The 21407-nt window shown below is 44.6% G+C and overlaps 1 protein-coding gene across 2 annotated transcripts in view; it reads right to left on the bottom strand.

The window, feature by feature from the left end:
• Nucleotides 1-21407, bottom strand: part of ncalda (neurocalcin delta a) — a 78280-nt gene that overhangs the window by 3621 nt on the left and 53252 nt on the right. For both annotated transcript variants that reach the window (XM_015949341.3, XM_015949340.3), the window contains 3 exons: nt 9935-10345; nt 1225-1330; nt 340-459 (listed from right to left, as the gene is read on the bottom strand). In XM_015949341.3, the coding sequence (XP_015804827.1) occupies nt 362-459; nt 1225-1330; nt 9935-10312 (582 nt within the window). In that variant the 5' untranslated portion in view covers nt 10313-10345 and the 3' untranslated portion in view covers nt 340-361. The remainder of the gene's footprint in view (nt 1-339; nt 460-1224; nt 1331-9934; nt 10346-21407) is intronic.

The following is a 21407-nucleotide window of genomic DNA, read 5'->3' as shown; positions in this document are numbered from 1 at the left end:
ACTTGAACAGAACTCTGAGCAGCAGAGCTCAGAGGAAACTGAGAGGATGGATAATGATAAATGATGAAAGCTGAAGGCGAGCAGAAGCTCCCTGACCAAGATGGTGTGTCTAACCTTGCACACCAACACCTCTGCTGTCTCTGACCTGCTTTCTATGTGAGAGACGGTTTGTTCTGAGAAGAGCTGGTCCAACACCTGACATATACCCTAAACGACGGTCACGCTAATGCTAGCCGCAGACAGACTAGCTCTCTGTAACTCCAGCAGAAAGCCTTTCTGCCTCCGAGCCACCACCTTACGTCCACCTGAACCAAAAGAGTTACAGACTGGGAGGCTTACAGATCGTAGCGATGCCTCAGGTTCAGAACTGGCCAGCGCTGCTGGGATCGCACTGCAACAGGCGCACGATGGAGGGGTCGCTCTTCGCTCCTTTGATGAACTCCTCCAGAGATAGTTTACCTGCAGCACAAAAAAAAAAAGAACAAGCATGAAACCAGAAGAGTCACATGAAGCTGTTTGAATCTGCATATGAGGACACGTCTGGACACCGAGGAGGACGAGTCAAAGGACAGGAGCAGAAGACTTTTGACAGCGAAACAGGAAATGGTGCTAATTTTTTTTTACAGTGCATTGCAACAGGAAACACATCTAAAGACAAGGAAGTATTTGTGTGATCTACCGGATGTGCTTCTGCTGTAGAAGTTACAAGTGAAGGTCACATCCAATAGGTAGAGATGATGAATTTGAGGGAATTTCCCTTTCAGACCTGGACCTGTGCATCTAGTCAAGTTGGAGTCTCACCAGCAGGTGGCAGTGTTTTAAATGATTTCACCATCAACACCTCTAAAGCCCATATGTCCTGATGCTGAGGGAAATCTCCTGTAACAGAAATGCGTGTTCTCTCATCCTTCAGCATCACAGGCAGCGTTTGCGCGGCTGAGAGTAAAACGTTTCTATTCCTGCTGGTAGAAGAGCTTCCTGTGAGAAAGGCTGCTGTGATTCCAGGATGTGGTTTGAAGAGTTCCCTAAAAGTGGAGAGGCTGCTAATTTTAATCAGCTTCAGCGTTCTGCAGCCTCTCGCTTGCTAAGCGTTGTGAGACTGCAACCCTCCTGGTGAATTCACTTCTCTTCAACGCTCTAATAAAAACGGGCCAGAACAGATTTTTCCTTCTCACGTTTAGTGAAGCCTGATGAAAAACCAGCCTGCTACTGGGATGGACGTACCGTCTCTGTTGGTGTCCATCTGTCTGAAGATCTTCTCTGTCCTCTTCTCAGGTGTTGACTCGTCCTCAGGCATCTTCATCACAGAGGACACCATCTTGTATATTGCCTGCATGAGAGTAAACAGGGACGTTAGAGAAACAGGAAGGTGTTTAGGTGCTAGCTGCTGCTAGGACTGACTCCCAACATGTATGTAGAACCAGACAGCTCCATCTACGATGCTCTAACAGACGTTCTTCAGGTATGTGCATCTGGGGTCATTGACCCTGAGCCTGCATTAGCAGAGCTCCAGCTCCTGCATCATTTCTACACAAAGGCTGCAGGTGGGTGGACGAGTGATGGAGCTTTACCTCCACATGTAAAAATAAACTTGTTGTAATGGTTGGAAGCTTTACACCCTTGATTAGACTTCCTTCCAACTTGTCAGCGTGTTGCTGCTTCACCGTTCTTCAGGTTCACGTTCACAGCTTAGGTAGAGTTGGAAGCAGACATATGCAGATCCACCATCTCTGGCAGACTATTTATCCGTGTTGTGTCTCCTCTGCTCCCCGCTGCTAGGCAGTAAACAGCCAATCACAGCCTGGTCCACCTAACGTGGAGGGGATGGCAGCGGACATGAGGAGGACTGATGGTGACTACAGAGCAGCGAGGGCTTTAAAAAGGACGGCTCAGGCCCAAGTGGAGCTGAGGACACGCACCAGATGCAACAGATGTTTAGTACATTAGAGACCTGAGTTACAGGCCTATGGCTCAGCTGACCTGTTATGGTCTAGGCTTAAGGCATATTTTTATTCCGTTGCTTTCAGGGATTGTTGGTTTTTAATCATGCTATTATTTTATTCTCTTTTTAGTTTGCAGAGCTTTTTTTTTAAATGTTTTCTGCTTTTTAAGCATGTTGGCTATTTGCTGACATGGACCTTTAAAGGAAAACGTGGACGTTTCTACATAACCAAGCATCTCCCCAACACCAAACAGCCCAAACCGCTAGCGTTAGCCCGTGCTAATGTGCTGAGCGGTGACTGTAAGCACAAGAGCTGCCTAGCAGGACAGCAAAGAGGCACCTTCATTCAGACGGCTTGTCTGAATCCCAGAACACGGCTGGTCTGCACCAACCGGATCATAGAACAAAGCACCAAGCATGTTACCTGGTGATGGACGAGAAACGACAGGTGCTAATGACTTACATCACGTTTGCATGTAAGGGAGGAAACACTTGCATGGTTGGACATCAGAACCACGGAAAGTAGCAAGGGATGGTGTCACAGATTCAAGAGCAATAACTTGTCTTGGCTGTTTCTGGTCTGCATGAAGCCCGTGGGCTGCATGTGGGATGTGGATGATCATCAGAGCTTTGGCTGCAGTAAACCAGGTTGGGTGTACAGGTAAACAGCAGAGACGACATGAAAACAGTCCAAAACCTCTGCATTTGTCTAAAAGAGCTCCTGGTTTCTGTATTTATTTGATCCAAGCACGAAGTAGCACTCCTCAGCTGAGCCTCTACAATCAGGACAGTAAACCTGATCTGGGCCTTGGTGAAACTCAGAAAGGGATGCCATGTGGGAGGAGTGATGATTTGGGAGTGTTTAGCTGTTACAGGACCTGGACATCTTGTAAATGTTGAGGTGAAATAGAAAACGCTCTATAAGCTGCGGATTCCTGGGTTGGACCTCCGACACTAACACAACCAATACCTGGGATTATATTCCTCAGGCCCTGTTGTCTTTTTAGTTTGAATCAAAACTGGATGTGTTTGACAAAGAGGATCTGCATGACGCAGAACCAACTGGAGGATCCTCTCTACATGTTCTCCCTTCACACCTCCTGATAAATAAAACAGCTGTCCATCCCAAACCAGTGCTCTCATTTTTACTTAACGGCCCCTTCTGTGAAAAAACACTTTTTAATGATTCTAACGGGTCACTCTGAGAGTTTCATGCAGGCTGAACATGAAAATAGTCTCCTACACCTATCTCCTGCATTAGCTTCTAATAGAAAACAGACAGTGAAACTGTAGGATTAGAAAAGCCTGACAGATCTACGTCACACTGTCCCTAACATTCATGGACTCACCCATCTGGACTCACGACGGGGAAGCTGTTGTTGGTTTGGTGTTGGGAAAGTTCAAAGTTCAGTTCATACACTTTAAAATGAACTAGTTCATTTTTTTAGTTCATCATTTAAAACTAACTGAACTAAGTTCACAGTTTTTTTCATATATATATATATATATATATATATATATATATATATATATATATATATATACACTCAACAAAAATATAAACGCAACACCTTTGTTTCTGCTCCGATTTTTCATGAGATGGACTTAAAGATCTAAAATTCAGTCCAGATACACAATATTACCATTCCTCTCAAACATTGTTCAAAAATCAGTCTAAATGTGTGATAGTGAGCACTTCTGCTTCGCTGAGATAATCCATCCCACCTCACAGGTGTGCCACATCAAGATGCTGATCCGACATCATGAGTAGTGCACAGGTGTACCTTATACTGCCCACAATAAAGAGAAGAAACGCCGAAGAGACGCCGCACTGACCGCTACTGCCTATGGCGGCCGCATTTGTGGGTTCTACTTTTTATAAACTCTATGGTTAACAGGATGTTGTAGCTAGGCTTTAGCTCCGTGGAGATCTGGAGCTCCAGCATCAAAAGATCGTGTTCATAAACCCGGTCGCACACGCCAGAACGAACACACTCGCTTTAACTTTCGCCAGGCAAAATACGAACAAGTTCAGCTCACAACAAAAACTAAAGAGTTCACGAACGATCTTCCAACGAATGCGTTCGGGCACAACACCGGTTGTTGGTTTAGCGTCCAGGAAACAGCAGAGAACCAGCTAGTACAAGCTAACTGCTAGCATTAGCAACTCCACCACACAGCAGAACTCCAGGTTTGTGTTATTGGCGAAGATAAAACATCAACGTTGCAGAGCAGATGGAGTCAGTGCTAGAGTTGTGTTGCTGTTAGCCAATCAGCGAAGAGATGACCACACATCAGCAAGTAAGAGTTCAGATCCTGCCATCTGAAGCTCCTTTCTCCTCCAGCTAAATTCTCCGAGCTGAGACAGGTGCACTGGAGCTCTGTTTCCCCAGAGAACGAATAACAAGCATGGATTCCTACGGTAGAGCACTGCAGATGTGGTGACAATAGGGGTAGACTGATATTTATGGCTTTATATATCAGCGTTGGCCGATATTTGTCCTCAGTGAAGCTGATTTAAGAGCCAGGCACATCTTTGGGCAGTCTGCTGATGTTGCACGATTTAATTTAAATGTATTTTTACATTCATTAATAACATCTGCATAATAAATACCCTAAATGAACTTTAAGTGTCTTGACTTTAACACTGAGCAGTCTAAAGTTAAGCTTTACCAGTTCGGCTGATTCAGCTTCAGAAATTTTGAGCATCAACTGACGTTCTTAGTGAGATTTAAGCATGAAAATCAGGTGGAAAGCATCTGGATGTGGGCCATTAAAAATCAGCAGTACATACCATGTCTCCTACATACCAGCACTGGTATCGGCAGTAGAAAAACCAATATTGGTTGACTTCTCGTTAACAATAAGAGTAAAATTCGATCTATAATTGTGATGTGTAATTTTATAATCTGGATTAACTTTTTCCAGATAAAGCAGCTGAACCTGAATGCTGAACAGAATATTTAAAACCTTCTTTAAGGCTTTTTTTAGCAGGAAGAAAAGCAAAAGCTGAAATGTTTTCTGTGAGACCGTCTGAGTCTGAATCAACAGAAAAACGTTCACCTCTGGATTAATACGTAGCCTCTTAAGGATGACATTAAGATTTTGGTTTATACCTTTAATCCAGGTTGTTCAGAGAATAGCGGCTTTCAGGAGGGTGAAGAGCAAAGGGAAGGAAGGTCATCCGCTCAGTATTTTCATCAACAGCATCAGCCGAGTTTGACGCAAGACAAACATGCCTCCCATGAGAACGTCAGCGACCTGTTCAGCTTCATCAAGTACCTGGAAGATGCTCTCTGTCTCGTTTCTGTGGCCAACTGTGTTTCAGACGAAACCCAGCCAACCATTAAAGATCTACTGTTGAACCCAGGTTTCACCGTTGTGTGTGTGTGTGTGTGTGTGTGTGTGTGTGTGTGAGACATCAGATGTAATCTGTCTCATTCAATTACTCCCACAGCCAGGATAACTATGAGCATCACCAGCAGGTACCAACAGAGACCATGAAGGCAACGGCAGGAGGAATGAAAGAGGCTGCAGCATCCTCCACACCAACTAAAGGACCACATTCAAAATAAGACCCTCAGATCTGAGATGATGCCCTTACAACTCAATACCAGGGTGGAACAATATCAGCAAAACATGGACTTGTGATGAAACAGTTGATTATGAGTTGTGTGCTGACATCTCTTTGTTAGATGGAGTTTAGGGAGGCCAGGACACGTCTGAGACCAGGGCTGCTGTTGTCACAAGGCGTTTAAAGGATCCAGGCCTTTTTTTCTTTGCTTCCATTAAATGTATGTAAAACAATACACTGGATCTTTCTGTGCCACGACGGTAGAGGACCCCCGATAACGGAACTGGAAACGAGAGAGCGCTGAACACCCGTCGCTGTTTTCTAGGTCCAAATGTCTTTTGTTGTCACAGCGCCTCCAGAACCCGACCATAACTTCCTCAGACTCCACCGCTGGTGGAGGATGTTGAGGGATAAAAGCCGGTTTGTACCTGTCTGCTGGGCTGCTTCCCCCGTGACCCGAAGAGGTGAAGGAAAAGAAGCAAACTCTTTCTACTTTACACAACCATCACACGATTCAAAAACAGTTCTAGAGGCGCTACACCGAATAAAAGCTGATGAGATTAGGATAAGTAACAGTTTGTGGTGAGGAGGTCAGAGGATGGCTATGCTAACCTGCTTCACCACCTGGTATTGCTGTCACATTTGGGTGCAGACTCTGGCTCTATTTTCATGCCTTCAGTTACTTTCTGGAGTCAGGAAACTTTTCTCTTAAGCCGGCTTTTGTCTTGCAGAGGCGAGAGGCTTTGAGTCAGAAGAGCCAGCTAGCTAAACGCAGCGAGGGGACGAGAAGACACAAGGATAGATTAATACAGTTTGATTGTGAGGAACTATGTCTGCTAGAGGCTCTTTCTGAAGCTCCACATTAGCAGAAAGGAATGACACTTTCTGTCTAGTTAGTACAAACTTGTGCATTTGAGTGAAACCACAGGAAGGAGGGAAACGTTCTTGGTTACATAATTAGCATCAGCCTAACTCCTGCACTTCTACACCTTCTCCTCATCTTTTATAGATGACTTCTGCAAACAGCCAGGCATGAGCATCTGAGTTATTGCTTTCTGTTCTTTTGCTACTGAAGAGTTTCAAATTATAATGGCAGAGGGTTTATGTCACCAGGATACAGGAGGAAGTGGCAGGTTCAGGTCTGAGTCACGGCAGCCTCGAGGCTAAAACGGGGAAGCATGTGTGAGGCACAACATGGCAGTCCCTGGCTGCAGATACCTCCAGAAATATCCAGACAGGCTGAGCTGACTTGTTCAGGTCTAAAAGCTTTGCTTCTGTAGTCCACCAGCTTACATTGAGGGACCATCAGTCCGACTGCTTATTTATAAAGATTAAAACCACCCACAAAGCAATTTTAGCACCCCCAGATGTTAGGCATAATCAGGCTTTTGCAGATCTTTTGAAGAAGAAGAAAAAGAAAACAATCTTTTATAAAGCGCCTCTCAAGATAAAATTTACGAGGTGCTTCACAAAAACAAAAACAAAAAAAATAAATTAAAAACCATTTAAAAATATCATCAAGTTGGGAAAAGGAAAGATTAAGAAATGTGAGGAAAGGGAAAGTGAATAAGAAAGAGCAGAACAAGGAGAGGGTGGTGATGAAGGTCCCACCAAAGCCTGAACAAGTGAGTCTTCAGCTGTTTTTTAAAGGAGACCACTGAGTCCACTGATCTCAGGCTCAGGGGGAGAGAGGTCCAGAGTCTGTGGGCCACAGCAGCAAATGATCTGTCACCTTTGACCTTTAGCCTGGTGCTGCACAACCAGTAGGCTTTGGTCACTGGACCTCAGGGACCTGCTGGGGGTGTAGGGACTAAGAAGATGACCAATGTAATATGGTACTTGTCCCTGTAAGGCCCTATAGACCAGAACCAGGATCTTGAAATGAACCCTGAAGTTGACTGGCAGCCAATGAATCTGGAGGAGAAGCGGGGTGATGTGGGTGTGTCTGGAGGACTTGGTCAGAAGCCGAGCACAGGCATTCTGAACCACCTGCAGACGGTTCAGGGAGGTTCTGCTCAGACACGTGAAAAGAGAGTTACAGTAGTCTAAGCGTGAGGAGATGAAGGTGTGGATAACTGTCTCAAGTTCAGAGCGAGACAGAATGGGACTCAACTTAGCAATGTTCCTGAGATGGAAGAAGGAAGAGCGAACAAGAGAACTGACATGAGAATCTAGGGTGAGAGCTGGGTCAAAGGTCACACCAAGATTCCTGACAGAAGGTTTGGTGTGAGAAGCAAGCTGAGAGTCTCTAACTTTGGGAACCAGCTTGTCTGGGGCACAGATGAGGATCTCAGTCTTATCTTCATTCAGCTGAAAGCTCCCACCATCCAGGTTTTGATAGAGTCTAAGCAGGTGTGTAACAGCTGCAGCTTAGACATCTCATGGGGCTTAAAGGAGATGTACAGTTGGATGTCATCTGCATAAAGATGGTAGGAGATTCCTATGAAGGAGCTCAGGAGGTGCTGAAAAGGGAGCAGATAGAGGAGGAAGAGAAGAGGTCCCAGCACAGAACCTTGTGGGACACCATGGGTGACGGGAGTTGGTGGACGACCTAAACTTGGAGACGGCCACAGAAAAGGAATGCTCAGACAGATAAGAGGAGAACCACTCTAGAGAAGATCCTGATAGGCCTACCCAGTATCTGAGCCTCTCCAGTAGCAGGTGATGGTCAACAGTGTCAAAGGCTGCAGTCAGGTCCAGCAGGACCAGAACAGAACTGTCCCCTGCATCACTGTTGGCCAGAAGGTCATCAGAGACCCTAAGAAGAGCTGTTTCAGTAGAATGAGGCTACGAAAACCTGACTGGAAGCTATCATAGATGTTATGTTCATCAAGAGCAGCTGAGAGATGTTTAGCCACAACCTTTTCCAAGATCTTGGAGATGAACGGAAGTTTAGAGATGGGTCTCAAGCTGTTATGGAGAGAGGGGTCAAGACTGAGTTTTTTAATAAGCGGGTGGATTACAGCACTCTTAAAGTAGGCAGGGACCTGACCAGAGACCAGAGAAGCATTAATTATATAGAGCATGTTGGGACCGATCGACTGGGAACGCTTGACCTGGCGCCCTATCAGGCTTGTTAAGCACTGGGGGAAACCCTGGAAGAGGGTAAGATGTGGAGGGGGCATGCAGAGGTTTTCAAAGTTAACTAGTTTGGTTAGTTCAGGCAAAAAAACAGAAGCAAAACTATCTAGGATGGTGGGTCGGGTTGGAGTTTGAAAAGGCAGAGATAAGGCGGAAGGAGAAACCTTATTGACTGTCGACAAAAAAAAAAAGACAAGAAGTTTTGGGATGTCAATTATCAGTACCTCCTGATCTGAGCTCATGGCTCTCCTCCATAAACTGGTGGATTACCCACACCTAGTCAGGGGAGACATCCTACTATTTGATTTGAGTATCTGCCTCCATCAAGTCCTGATTCAATACATCAGCAATGCATTAAAATAAGAAGGAAAGTTTATTCCTTTCTGTCATTAGCTAAATTTATCTGACAAACAACATTGCTTCTTTAGGAAGTACAACATACACTACACCCAAAACAAGGACACACACTTCAATATTTCGTTGGACCTCCTTTAGCTTTGATTACGACACACATATGCTGTAGCGTTGTTTTGATAAGCTTCTGCAACATCACCAGATTTATCTCCATCCAGTGTTGCATTAATGTCTCACCAGGATCTTGCATTGATGATGGTAGAGTCTGACCGCTGCAGAGCCATCTCCAGCACATCCCAAAGATGGGGTTAAGGTCTGGACTCAGAACGATGTTAGTAGGCACGTTTACATATTCTCTTTGAAGGTCTATGTGGTGATTAGTCTTCAGTCCAACATGATCACAATGTATGAGAGAAAGTCTGCTCAGTAGGAGAGGAAGTTACAAGACATAATAAGTAGAAGAAACTAGCTGATTTTTTGGTCTGCTTGTTTCTTTAATGTTTGTAAAGCAAAACATAAAGTCTGCTTGAGAATGAATCTTTGAGTGTTTTCCAAACATTTTTCCTTTCCACAGTCAGAAACTCCTTTAAACTTTCTAAATGTGTCTGTAACGCTGAGCATTGTTTCTAAACGAGGTCCTGAGTGACTTATCTCCTGGAAGTCCCGTGTTAGGAGGAGCCACATCCAGCTCCGAGTCTTTCAGGACTTCCTTTGGCCCTGAGGCAGAGCTGTATATCCTGTTGCTCTTAAAATACCAGCACTGCTTTCCAGCACACATAAAGACTGCTACGGATACAATGGAAGCACCGTTGGTTAGTGGTGTTTGACTACCACTGCCCTGGATAATGATAGAGTTACTGTGTGTGAGCGAGTGTGTCCATGTTAGATGGAACACCTACAAAGACCACACCATAGAAACATGGTTTTAAAGTCTGTGAAGTTAGCTTGTATAATGTGTTGTGCTTTATGATGAAGACACTCACCTGTACAATCTCCAGCATCTCAGCTTTACTGATGTATCCGTTCCCATCCAAGTCGTACATACTGAACGCCCATTTCAGCTTCTGCTCCAGCTTGCCACGTGATGTCACACTTAAAGCGATGATAAACTCCCGAAAATCTATCGTCCCATCGCCATTAGCATCAAAAGTGCGAAAGACATGTTCAGCAAACTTTGAAGCATCTCCATACGGGAAGAAGTTGCCGTAGATCTTCTTAAACTCCTCCATGGAGAGGTTTCCGCTGGGGCAGTCTCTTAGGAAGCCCTTGTACCACTCCTGGATCTCGTGTTCAGTGAAGTCAGTGCTCTCCAGCAGGTCCTGCATCACTTCAGGACGCAGCTTGCTGTTCTGCTTCCCCATGTCTGTTGGTCCTGTCGATCCCTCGGCTCACAGCTAGGAGACAGACAGGAGACAAGACTCAGAATGAAAATCACCAGTAAGATTGGCAGGTTAGCTCATGCGTTTCAGAACTTTATTCTTCACTATGGTCCTGATTTTAAAGCCTGCACCATGTGGATGGAGTGAAGTAAAAACAAGCAGCTGTGCACTCTTTCCAGGGAACAATTAAAAATAAATTAACGTGATTTTACCATCAGTGGGACTAGATTTACTCCCTCTTTAAAACGAATGGAACTTTCCACGGACAGCCGATTGGTTTACTCCAAGTAAACTCGGCACCATCTGCCAGACATGGGTTTAATAACCCTATAAAATCACACACACACAGACACACACGCACGCAGGCACGCACACACAAAAGCAGGTTTAGATTCAGACAGGAAGACGTGGTAACATCTAATGAGACGTGAGATGATGTGTAAAACATCCTGAGAAACTTTTTCTTCACACTCTTCGTGGAAAGTAACACGATTATTGTACCATGGATTTTTAGGAAGCTCAACAGTCCACACCTCCACTGTTTGGAGACAAGTTAAACGTTTCTGTTACGTGTTATGAGGCGACAGTATCTTCAGATATTAGACTTATAAAAAAAAAGGACAAATAATAGTAATAATGCATTGAACTTATATAGCGCTTTTCAAGACACCCAAAGACGCTTTCACACACACTCTCACATTCACACACCACTAGTGATGGTAAGCTACTTGCAGCCACAGCCGCCCTGGGGAGGTCTGACAGAAGCGAGGCTGCCATTTGGCGCCGTCGGTCCCTCTGACCACCACTAACACAGGCAAGTTGGGTGAAGTGTCTTGCCCAAGGACACAACAGCAGGATACCCCTGGCGGGAGCTGGAGGCTGGAATCAAACCCATGACCCCTCCGATCATGAGGCAACCCGCTCTACCACCTGAGCTACTGCTGCCCCTAACAAATGACAAATGCTAGGAGGATGGTTCTGATGATCTGAATTTGGGTTTCGGCAGAATTAGGGATGCACCAGAGCGTGCGCCAACGTGCGATCAAGGCAAACTCATGGCAACGTTTGAAGCAGATGGCAGCTCATTCACAAACATCTGTAAACAATTAAGATGCAACTACATTTATTTACTGACAATGCTACTAATCCAGTTAAAATAACCAACACTCACTCCAACACTCAGTAAAGAAGAAATCTAAAGAACCTCCAACATTACAACGATTGAGATTTTGTAAGTTTGTCATGGGGCCGAAGAAATCAGCAGCCGACAGAGAGACACCCGTGACCCAGAGGAGCAAATCACAGCACTCACCTGAGGCGACCTCATCTCCCAGTAAAGATATGATTGAAATACTGGACTCTATAGATAAAAAAGCTTTTGGGACTTAAGGGACATCTCGACCTGCTAGAACTTTTGCACAAGTAATTCCAGAATCTTTGATCGTTCTGGAATTCAGCCCAGGGCAGGTGGAGCGGTTGGCTTTGCTTCTCTCCGGGAGTCTGTGTCTTCTCTGTCAGAGGGAATGACAATAAGACCCTGAGGGAGGCTGTTTTAGACCTTCAGGCCCACAGCATGAGGGACAACCCAGTGTTCAAAGGATTACTGGAGCAGAATGGAGGACGGAGGATCAAGGACTTCCTCCAGACCCACATGAAGGTACCTGATGAAATGGTTAAAACATCACTTTTTACCAAGTTCATCAACTTGGAGGCAGTAGTTCCATCCATCCATTATCGACCACTTATTCGGGGTCGGATGACGGGGGGCAGCTGCCTAAGCAGAGAGACCCAGACTCTCCTCTCCTCAGCCACTTGGGCCAGCTCTTCCAGGGGAATCCCAAGGTGTTCCCTGACCAGCAGATAGACGTAGTCCCTCCAGCGTGTCCTGGGTCTTCCTTTGGGTCCCCTTCCAGTTGGACGTGCTTGGAAAACCTCACCAGGGAGGCGTCCAGGAGGCCTCCTGACCAGATGCCCGAGCCACCTCAACTGGTTCCTTTCAATGTGGAGGAGCAGTAGATCTACTCCGAAATCCTCCCGGATGTCAGAGCTTCTCACCTTATGTCTAAGGGAGATCCCAGAAGCTGCAATCTCATTCTTTCGGTCACTCCCCAAAGCTCTTGACTATAGGTGAGGGTAGGAATGTAGATCAAGAGCTTCAACTTCTGGCTTAGCTCTCTCTTCACCACGACAGACCGGTACAACGCCCGCATCACTGCAGACACAGCACCAATTCGCCTGTTGATCTCACGCTCCATCTTTCCCTCACTCGTGAACAAGACCCCAAGATGCTTAAATTCCTCAACTTGAGCCAGGACCTCATCCCTGACCCGGAGAAGGCATCCTACCTTTTTTCGACTCAAGACCATGGTCTCCTGGCTGGCTCGCCATTATGTAATGGTTTGTATGTGGTTACTTATAATAAATTGTCAATAGAATATAAAGGTATTCAAATAAAATGTAATATTCCATAAAAATATTCGTATCAATACATCAGTATTATTGAACCTTTAATATTCGATTGATGATGAAACTAGGTACTTTGGGTAAAGCCAGGGACACAACACTTAATAACTTAACAGAGAGACAAAAATATAGTTTATACAAAAAAAAAAAAAACAAAGTATTACTATATTTCTATGGCTAATGATCAAACAGGATAAATGATTATTTAAGGTAATATCAACTGAGACAATCACCGAACTTTATTGAAAGATGAACTATTGGTAGGATTATCATTGAAAGGGTTGATGAATTTAAATTTCTAGGGGTAATCATGGAAGTACAAAAGCGACTTACAAATAATTAATTTCATGCAAAAACAGGCAAACAGATTAATAAATCAAGTAGGATAAAAAGATCATACTAATGAAATATTAATAAAGACCAGACTATTGACATTTCCAGATTTGGTTCAACTTAAAACAGCACAAATACTGTATAAGGCAAAACACAACCAACTTCCCCTAAAAATAATGAACGTGTTCCATTAAAAGGATGGAGGGTACAACCTAAGAGCCACATTGAATTTTAAAACATCTGCTTTCTGAACAACAAGCTGGTGTATCTCAGTGGCAGGTATTAAAATATGGAATGGTCTAACAGATGACACAAAGCAAAGTAAAGTAAAAACATAAGCCAATTAAAAAAATTTCAAAGAACAAATCTTTAATGTATATATGAACGGAGAGCGGTAAAAACCTGGAAAAGGTTAGAAATTATTGATAGTGTATCGATGACAGCCTTTGTTTTGTTTGACTGCACAGTTCTGAGTTGTACTTTGTTGTATTTCTTTTTTCCTTTCCATGTTTTTCATTAAAAAAGTGTAAATTAGGTAAAACAAATGAACTGATACATTTGCATTTGATGTTTTTTCTTTTGAAACATTAAAATATGTAAAAGGGGTAGGGCCTTAAAAGTGCATACTTCAACCTACCTCCATTTCAAACAATGTTGATTGTCACACATTATTTTACTTACTTTTAATTTAGCACGAAGGCTGGAAATCTTTGCTTCAGTTGATGTTTAGAGGAAGTGTATTCCTCTATTAAGGTCCGAGTTGGACCAGTCAGATGCCAGGGATTGTAGGCGTTACCAAAAAGTCCTCCCCCTTTTTTTTCAAGAAACTCAAAAGGCCCATTTTGGGCTCATCCAAGGAGAGAATTTAGGTTTTACAGCCTCCCTATCTGATGGTAAAAAATGCTGCTGTAAACCACGGAAGACCTTTAGGCCATGCTTGTCTTTTTGTCACTTTTACTGAACAGCAAATTAGAAATAAAGTTCTAACAGAACCATAAAAAACCTGAATCACTGCCAACCACCATGCTGACTAATCTTTAAAGCTCTGCTAAAGCCCTCAAGTGTGATAACACTTCAGTTTGTTGCCAAGCTCTACATTTACTAGAATCCCCACCTGACCCCCCCCCACACACACACACACACACACACCGCTGTTATCAGCGACCCAGCACTCTCATCACCTGTAATGATACACTCGGTCTGCAGCCTCAACATGTAGGTCTGCTCCTACTCTTCTGCTCGTGGTGACAGCGCTCAGCCATTCAATCTGTGTGACGACACACTGATTCACAGTGTGTGTGTGCTGAAAACAAGTCCTGCTGATGTTGTGTACTGTACATTGGAGACTGACAACAGCTGACATTGTTATGAGGAGGCAATGACAGCACAGGATGTCTGTCTGTCAGAGATGATGGCTGATTTGTTGTCTTCGGCCCTTCTTGGATTTCAGCATTTGTTCCTCAAAATGTCTCAACCAAGTCTTAATGTTTTGCTCTACAACGTGCCAGGAACCAGTAAAAGCTGTATTTAATCTTGTTAGCGCCGTCACTGAGGAATCTTCATATTATGGGGCGGTCACTGTGGGAGGGGGGGGGGGCTCTAACCCTCTGTTCACTACACTAACGAGAAGCCCGATTGTATCTACATTTAGCATTCCTCAGCTGCAGTAAAACCATCACATCACTTATAATCGGTTACCCCTAGCTCACAGAATGCAGTGTGGGCTTAAACACAGGAGATAATATTCAAACTAAAGTGAAGCCATGTTTGTTGTACCACTAAAGGGAAGGTATTTTGTGTGGATTGGTTTCATTTAAATGTTATTGAACTTTTAACGTTGTTGACACAATTAAATTGGTGTAAAAGTTCAACAGCACATGCAGGCAGTGTTAACCAGCCCAACAAGGGCCCAGACTCTGGTCTGAAACGGCGTCCGACAGCCTGATGCCTTCATCAGGTGCATTCAGCAGTTTTGGCCGGCTCTGACTAATTACTGGAACCAAAGTCGACTGATGGACACAGCAAGACTAGTGGTGTGGAGGAAAACTGCTGCTACTGGGTCAGCAGTAGCTCAGGAGGTAGAGCGGGTTGTCCAGTAATCGGAAAGTTGCAGGTACGACCCCAGCTCAGACTAAAGAGTGCTGCTGTTGTGTCCTTGGGCAAGACACTTAACCCACCCTGCCTGCTGGTGGTGGTCTGAGGGACCGGTGGCGTCTGTGCTTGGCAGCCTCACCCCTGTCAGTGTGCCCCAGGGCAGCTGTAGCTACATTGTAGCTCATCCCCACCAGGATGTGAATGGGTGAATGACTGACTGTGTTGTGCCTTGGGGGGGGGGGGGGGGGGGGGGGGGTTGTAGAACCCTAATAAGGTGCTATACAAATACAGACCATTTATTTTTGTTGAGAAGTTTACGAAAAGAAAGCTAAATTCACAACAAATACGTATCAACTGAAGATAAAGACGTAGACTAAAAGTCAGAACCATTCTTACAGTTTTCCACACCTGTATAGAAGAAGGCCCAGCTGCTTTATTCAGAACTACCATATAAACTACTACTTACATCACAGATGGTGGTTCAGAGCTAAACGTAACAGAACTGGTGCTCTGGCTCAGACTCACTCAGCAGTAAAGCTGCAGGCTCTCTTCAGTCGTCCCAAAACCACGGCCTCTAAGATGGTGTTAATGCTGGGTCAGTACATCACAAGTCCAGTAAAACTACAAGGACAGATTTGTAAAACAAGTACGATCAACATAAACCTTTAGTTATTCTATATTAACATTTATTCTGCACAGCCGTCACTGATCAATACACCTCTGTGTTGTTCCACTGAGCCATTCATAAACTCCTCTCTTCTCTCTTGCACTTCGCCTTCAACGCACTTAATACTCGGATTGAATTCATCCTACACAAGTCCAGCTCACTCTCATGAAGCCGTTTTTGCTGCAGTTACCATAACAACATTTGGCAAAATCTCACAGCCATTGATAAGCTTTCTGGCTGAGTGTGGTGCACGCGCACACACACACACACACACACACACACACACACACACACACACACACACACACACACACACACACACACACACACACACACACACACACACACACACACACACACACACACACAAGAACAGTCAGTGCCTGTTCAGGCGGTGTGTGGGTAGCTGTGGAGGAGAGGGGAGCCAGTTGTGATCTACTGTAGTGAAAATTAAGAACGCCATCCACTTACCTTTATGATAAGAGAGAAAGAAGTCTGATATAAAAATGTTGTTGCCGCTCAAGACCAGAGCTGCTGATGTGTTAACACAGGTGATTAAATCAAATGTCACACAAACGTGGTTTGTTTTGAGTCATCACTGGTTTAACAAGCACACTGAAATCAAGGTGGACAAACGTTACCACACAACCGTGCAGAAGCTGCAGCAGAGGCAATGGTGGCTCAGAGTCCAGCTCCACTAGAACAGTTTTAATGTTTGGCTCCACGCGTCAGCACTCAGCCAGTAGAACTGGTAAAGAAAGGTCCCTTTGGCAAAGATGAAGGTCTCACTATAGCTCCACAACCTTCATAATCTAGCGCTAGGTAGCAAAACCTCCTTAAGCACTGCTAAGTTCTTTGTTCTCAGCAAATAGGTCTATTTTAATTATTGAATAGATGAGATGTTCTCCTGCCACCACCATGCTCCATACATCTGCAGCAGATTCCCACAATGATGCACCAGCGTACCCTTGACTGAATCATTATAGCCCAGATGTTTAGGCCACACCATCATCAGGCAACCACCTGATGGGAATCTTTAGATATGAGGCCAGTATAGCCATCCTGCTTCAATTTCTCAACAACCAAGTCCCACCCATGTGCACAGGTCCAACCAATCCACCCAAAACCCCAATACCCTGCCACCACAAAGACAAAGCAACACTACCTTGTGACAGAAGCGTGGATCCCTCATGAGTAATGGGGAGCCCACTGCAGCCACAGCTGTCCTGGGGCGCACTGACAGGGATGAGGCCAGCCGAGCACAAGCGCCACCGCTCCCTTCGACCACCACCAGCAGGCAAGGAGGTTAAGTGTCTTGCTCAAGGACACAACAGCAGCATTCTCTGGTCGGAGCCGGGATCGGACCTGCAACCTTCTGACTGCTGCACAACCCGCTCTACCTCTTGAGCTGCTGCTGCCCCTTTTATATTGATGCTTTCAGATAAAAACTATGAGCTCATTTCTGTGGGGAAAATCCCAAAGTAACTACAGTCATTACTGAATCTCTAAGCATCTCCAAAAGAAGAAGCCCCAAAGCTTCCTGACTTGCTGTGAAGCCAGAGGTGAGAGGTTAAAACGCTGGCAGGCATCTAGGAGGCGGTGCGTTACAGGGTGACAGGAAAGAAGGAAGACAGATTTCATTTGAAGTGAAAGCAACTTTTCTGGGGTCTGACCACCATTCACCCCCCAACCGGCAGGCGGACGAGCTCATTCCCATCAAATCAACACCGAACCAGATGCAGACAGCGTCTCACCACTTGTCACATCAATTGGTGCTGTTTGCTGGATAGTTAGCTTGATGCAGCCCACAGAGGTTATTTTCAGCCTTTACACTTTTAACTGGCCTTCTTAGCCTTCATTAGGTTGCTATAGTAACAGACTCAGTAGAAGGAGGAGGTGAAGGCAGCCACATGTAGTGCTTATTGATTCTGGAGAGAAACAGTGAAGCAGCAAGAAGCTCCAGATGACACTTCCTGTTGTCTTTTTCATGATTTTATTTATGAAACAGCATCGCTGCACACCTATGTATTACTGTCTCTATTAAAGGTATTAAATAACGTTAAGCAAAGCCCTCAGAAACATGATGATTTAAGACCCAATACTGTTTCCAGAGAAGATGGGAACATTTAAAACCAATAACCAAAGCTCAACTCTTTACTTTTTTATGAAGCATCATTAATTAGACAAAAACATAAAAAGGAAATGGATTCATCTGACAAACGTGTGTTTGAAACAAATAAAATCCTAACAGAAAAAGCTTCAAAATATAGACAAAAAGGCAGAAGTTAGCTGTCTAGCTCATCTAAAAGTAATTGTTCCAGCGAAAGCTGGAGATCCCATTCTGATGAAGCCAACTGGACCACATCATCTGCAAAAAGCAGAGACCTGATCCTCAGGCCACCAAAACAGATCCCCTCAACACCTTGGCTGCTCCTAGAAATCCTGTCTTTAAAAGTGTAGCCTCTGGAAATGGTCTGTTTGTCCATCTACAGCTCGACCTCTTCAGTATCGGGTCACATGGAGACATAAGTCTTAACTGGGGCTTTGATCTGCAAGAAAGATAATGTGCTTGCCCAAAGTCCCTCCAAGCTCACTCTTATCTAAGACTGCTTCACTTCACAGCACAAGACGGATGAACTTTCAGACACTTTGACAGATCTTCACATACAGTGGGGCAAAAAAGTATTTAGTCAGCCACCGATTGTGCAAGTTCTCCCACTTAAAATGATGACAGAGGTCAGTAATTTTCATCATAGGTACACTTCAACTGTGAGAGACAGAATGTGAAAAAAAAATCCATGAATTCACATGGCAGGATTTTTAAAGAATTTATTTGTATTTATTTGTAACGAACGGAAGGACAAAAGAGTCTGGCGATCATAGGAGATGGTAGCAGGGACACTACTGAAGAGGATCGTGGTTAGTGGAGAAAATTTGCCGGTGACTGCGGCTAAGCCAAGGACAGGCGCCATCTTGTTGCCGACAGGGCAGTATTTTACTTATCTATGTATGAAAGCTAGCACACTGCTGCTAACCAGTTAAACATTCTCCCTCTCCTGATAACATTTTACTCTCTTTGACATTGGATGTGCTACTACTAGTTTACCCATTTAATTATAGATTCACTAGGATAAATACAATAAAGTTTATCTCTCACCACATGGAATATTTACCAAGAAATCACATATTTATATATTATGGCTTATACTGAGCCAGGATTCTCTGGAGGTTTCTTCCTGTTAAAAGGGAGTTTTCCTTTCCACTATCGCTGCATGCTTGCTTAGTATGAGGACTGCTGTAAAGACTCTGACACTAGTCAGTGACTCGATGCAACCTGCTGGGTTCCTTATATAGGAAACTTTTTTCTGACTGACTTAATGAACTGACCTGTATTGGAATGTTTACTGTGTGCAGGTCCTCGAGACGACTCCTGTCGTGATTTGGCGCTATAAAAGAGAGGAAAAAAATACTCCGCCCACCGATCCACAATGTCCCGAGCAGAAGTCAGTGGCACACCATCACCACTGTAAACAGTGTTGGTAGAGCACAGTTCTCTCCTACAGAAGTGCCGAATGGTGGACCAGAATCTTCTTGAAGCCATACGAAAGTCTTGCTCCATGGTCTCACCGAACTCCTCCCATGCCCGGTTTTTGCCTCCACGACCACCCGAGCCACATTCCGCTTGGACTGTTGGTACACACCAGCTGCCTCTGGAGTCCCACAGGTCAAAAAGACCTTATAGGACTCTTTCTTCAGCTTGACAGCATCCCTAACCGCTAGTGTCCACCAGTGGGTTCGGAGGTTGCCATCACGACAGGCACTGACAACCCTGCGGCCGCAGCTCTGGTCAGCTGCCTCAACAATAGAAGCACGGAACATGTCCCCCTCTGACTCAACGTTCCTTCGGAATGTGTTTGAAAATCTGTTGGAGGTGGGAATTAAAGCTCATGACAGGAAACTCCGCCAGATGTTCCCAGCAGACCCTCACAATATGTTTGGGTCTGCCTGGTATGACCGGCCTCCTCCCCCACCATCGAAGCCAACTCACCACTGGGTAGTGGTCATTTAACAGCTCTGCCCCTCTCTTCACCTGAGTGTCCAAGACATGTGGCCGCAGGTCAGACAAAACGACTATAAAGTCGATCATCGAGCTGCGATCTAAGGTATCCTGATGCCAAGAGCACACATAGACATCTTTTGCTAGGACATGGTGTTTGTTATAGACGATTGTCCATAACGAACACCATGTCTGTGATGAGCACAGAAGTCCAGAAAATAAACTTGACTGAAGAACTTTACAAAACATGGAATCTTTACTCTGGAGGACATTTGTGAGTCTGCATGTTGAACATAGCTTCGTTTTTTCTCTACTTCAAACAAAATGAACCTTAAGACTGTGTCCTATTTCTGTCCATGACGTCCTGGTGGGAGTTCTGTCTGCTTGGCACCAGATCACCGGACCTTCTTAATTGTCTAGATGACTGGTTCCTCTGTCCAAACATTAGAACCAGAACAGTTATCGTCTACATTTTTCATGTTTCTGGGATTTGCTGTAAAAACAACACAACCTGAAAGCCTGTTTAGTTACTACACACTATTCAACTTCAGTGGCTGACGACCATTTTCACAAACCTGCCCTTAAAGTCCACCAGAGCAAACTTTTGATTAGAGTTGGTAGAAGCAGCACATGCTTTCCAAAAGCAGAAGCCAAAAAGCGATTCAAGTAAAATTAGGTTTACAGTGAAAAGTTCAGCTTCTGTCTGGGAAACAAATCCCAACAAATGTTCTGATCTCAGAACAAAAGAACTTTAGAGGATTTTATTGTTTAAATTCAGTAATTATGTGTTTCTAATGCAGCTGCACTCACGGAAATGATTCAGTCACATCTTCTGAGGACAACTTTCCTCTAAAATCTGCCAAAGCTAAATTATAAACGACAAAAGCTTTTAGCAGAACAAGTGGACGAACAGCTGGAGAGGGTGTTAAGAGTGTTGGTTTAGCACAAAACAAGCAGAAAGGAAGGAGGAGGAGAGCAGAGGCGCCTGGAGATGCTTCTGATACGTGAATGCCCCTGGGGGTAGCAACAAACTCACGCTGCTTCCTGTGGTCAAGAAAAAAGAAGGAAACAGGATACAACATCATGGAAAATAACTAAAATAAAACTGGAAGCATCACAGGGGTCAGAGGGCCTGTGGAAAGCCTAAAGGAGTTCAGAGACAAACAGATATCTGGTGGTAGCCCCTACCTATAGATGATGCAGTCAGTACGAAGGAACCTTCTCATTTCCTGGTTTGTATACGCCGTTATCAGGGCAGCACCTCAGCAGCTTTTCACTACGAGTCAGCTGACTGTCGGACAGCAGGCCTTGAGCTGAGAAGCAGCCATGGGCTCTGCTCGTCCTCGCTGTCAGACAGAAGAAATTCAACATTCAACAGACCCAGTGACTAACTTAGATGCACCTCCACACAGCCGTAAAGTTTAGTCACATTTTCTGGAATAAAAACGTCTTCAGCTGCTTTT

Source organism: Nothobranchius furzeri, chromosome 5, assembly GCF_043380555.1.
Source record: "Nothobranchius furzeri strain GRZ-AD chromosome 5, NfurGRZ-RIMD1, whole genome shotgun sequence".
Taxonomy (NCBI): Eukaryota; Metazoa; Chordata; class Actinopteri; order Cyprinodontiformes; family Nothobranchiidae; genus Nothobranchius; species Nothobranchius furzeri.
The sequence above is the reverse complement of the archived record's forward strand: the minus strand, read 5'-3'. Positions and strand labels throughout refer to the sequence as shown.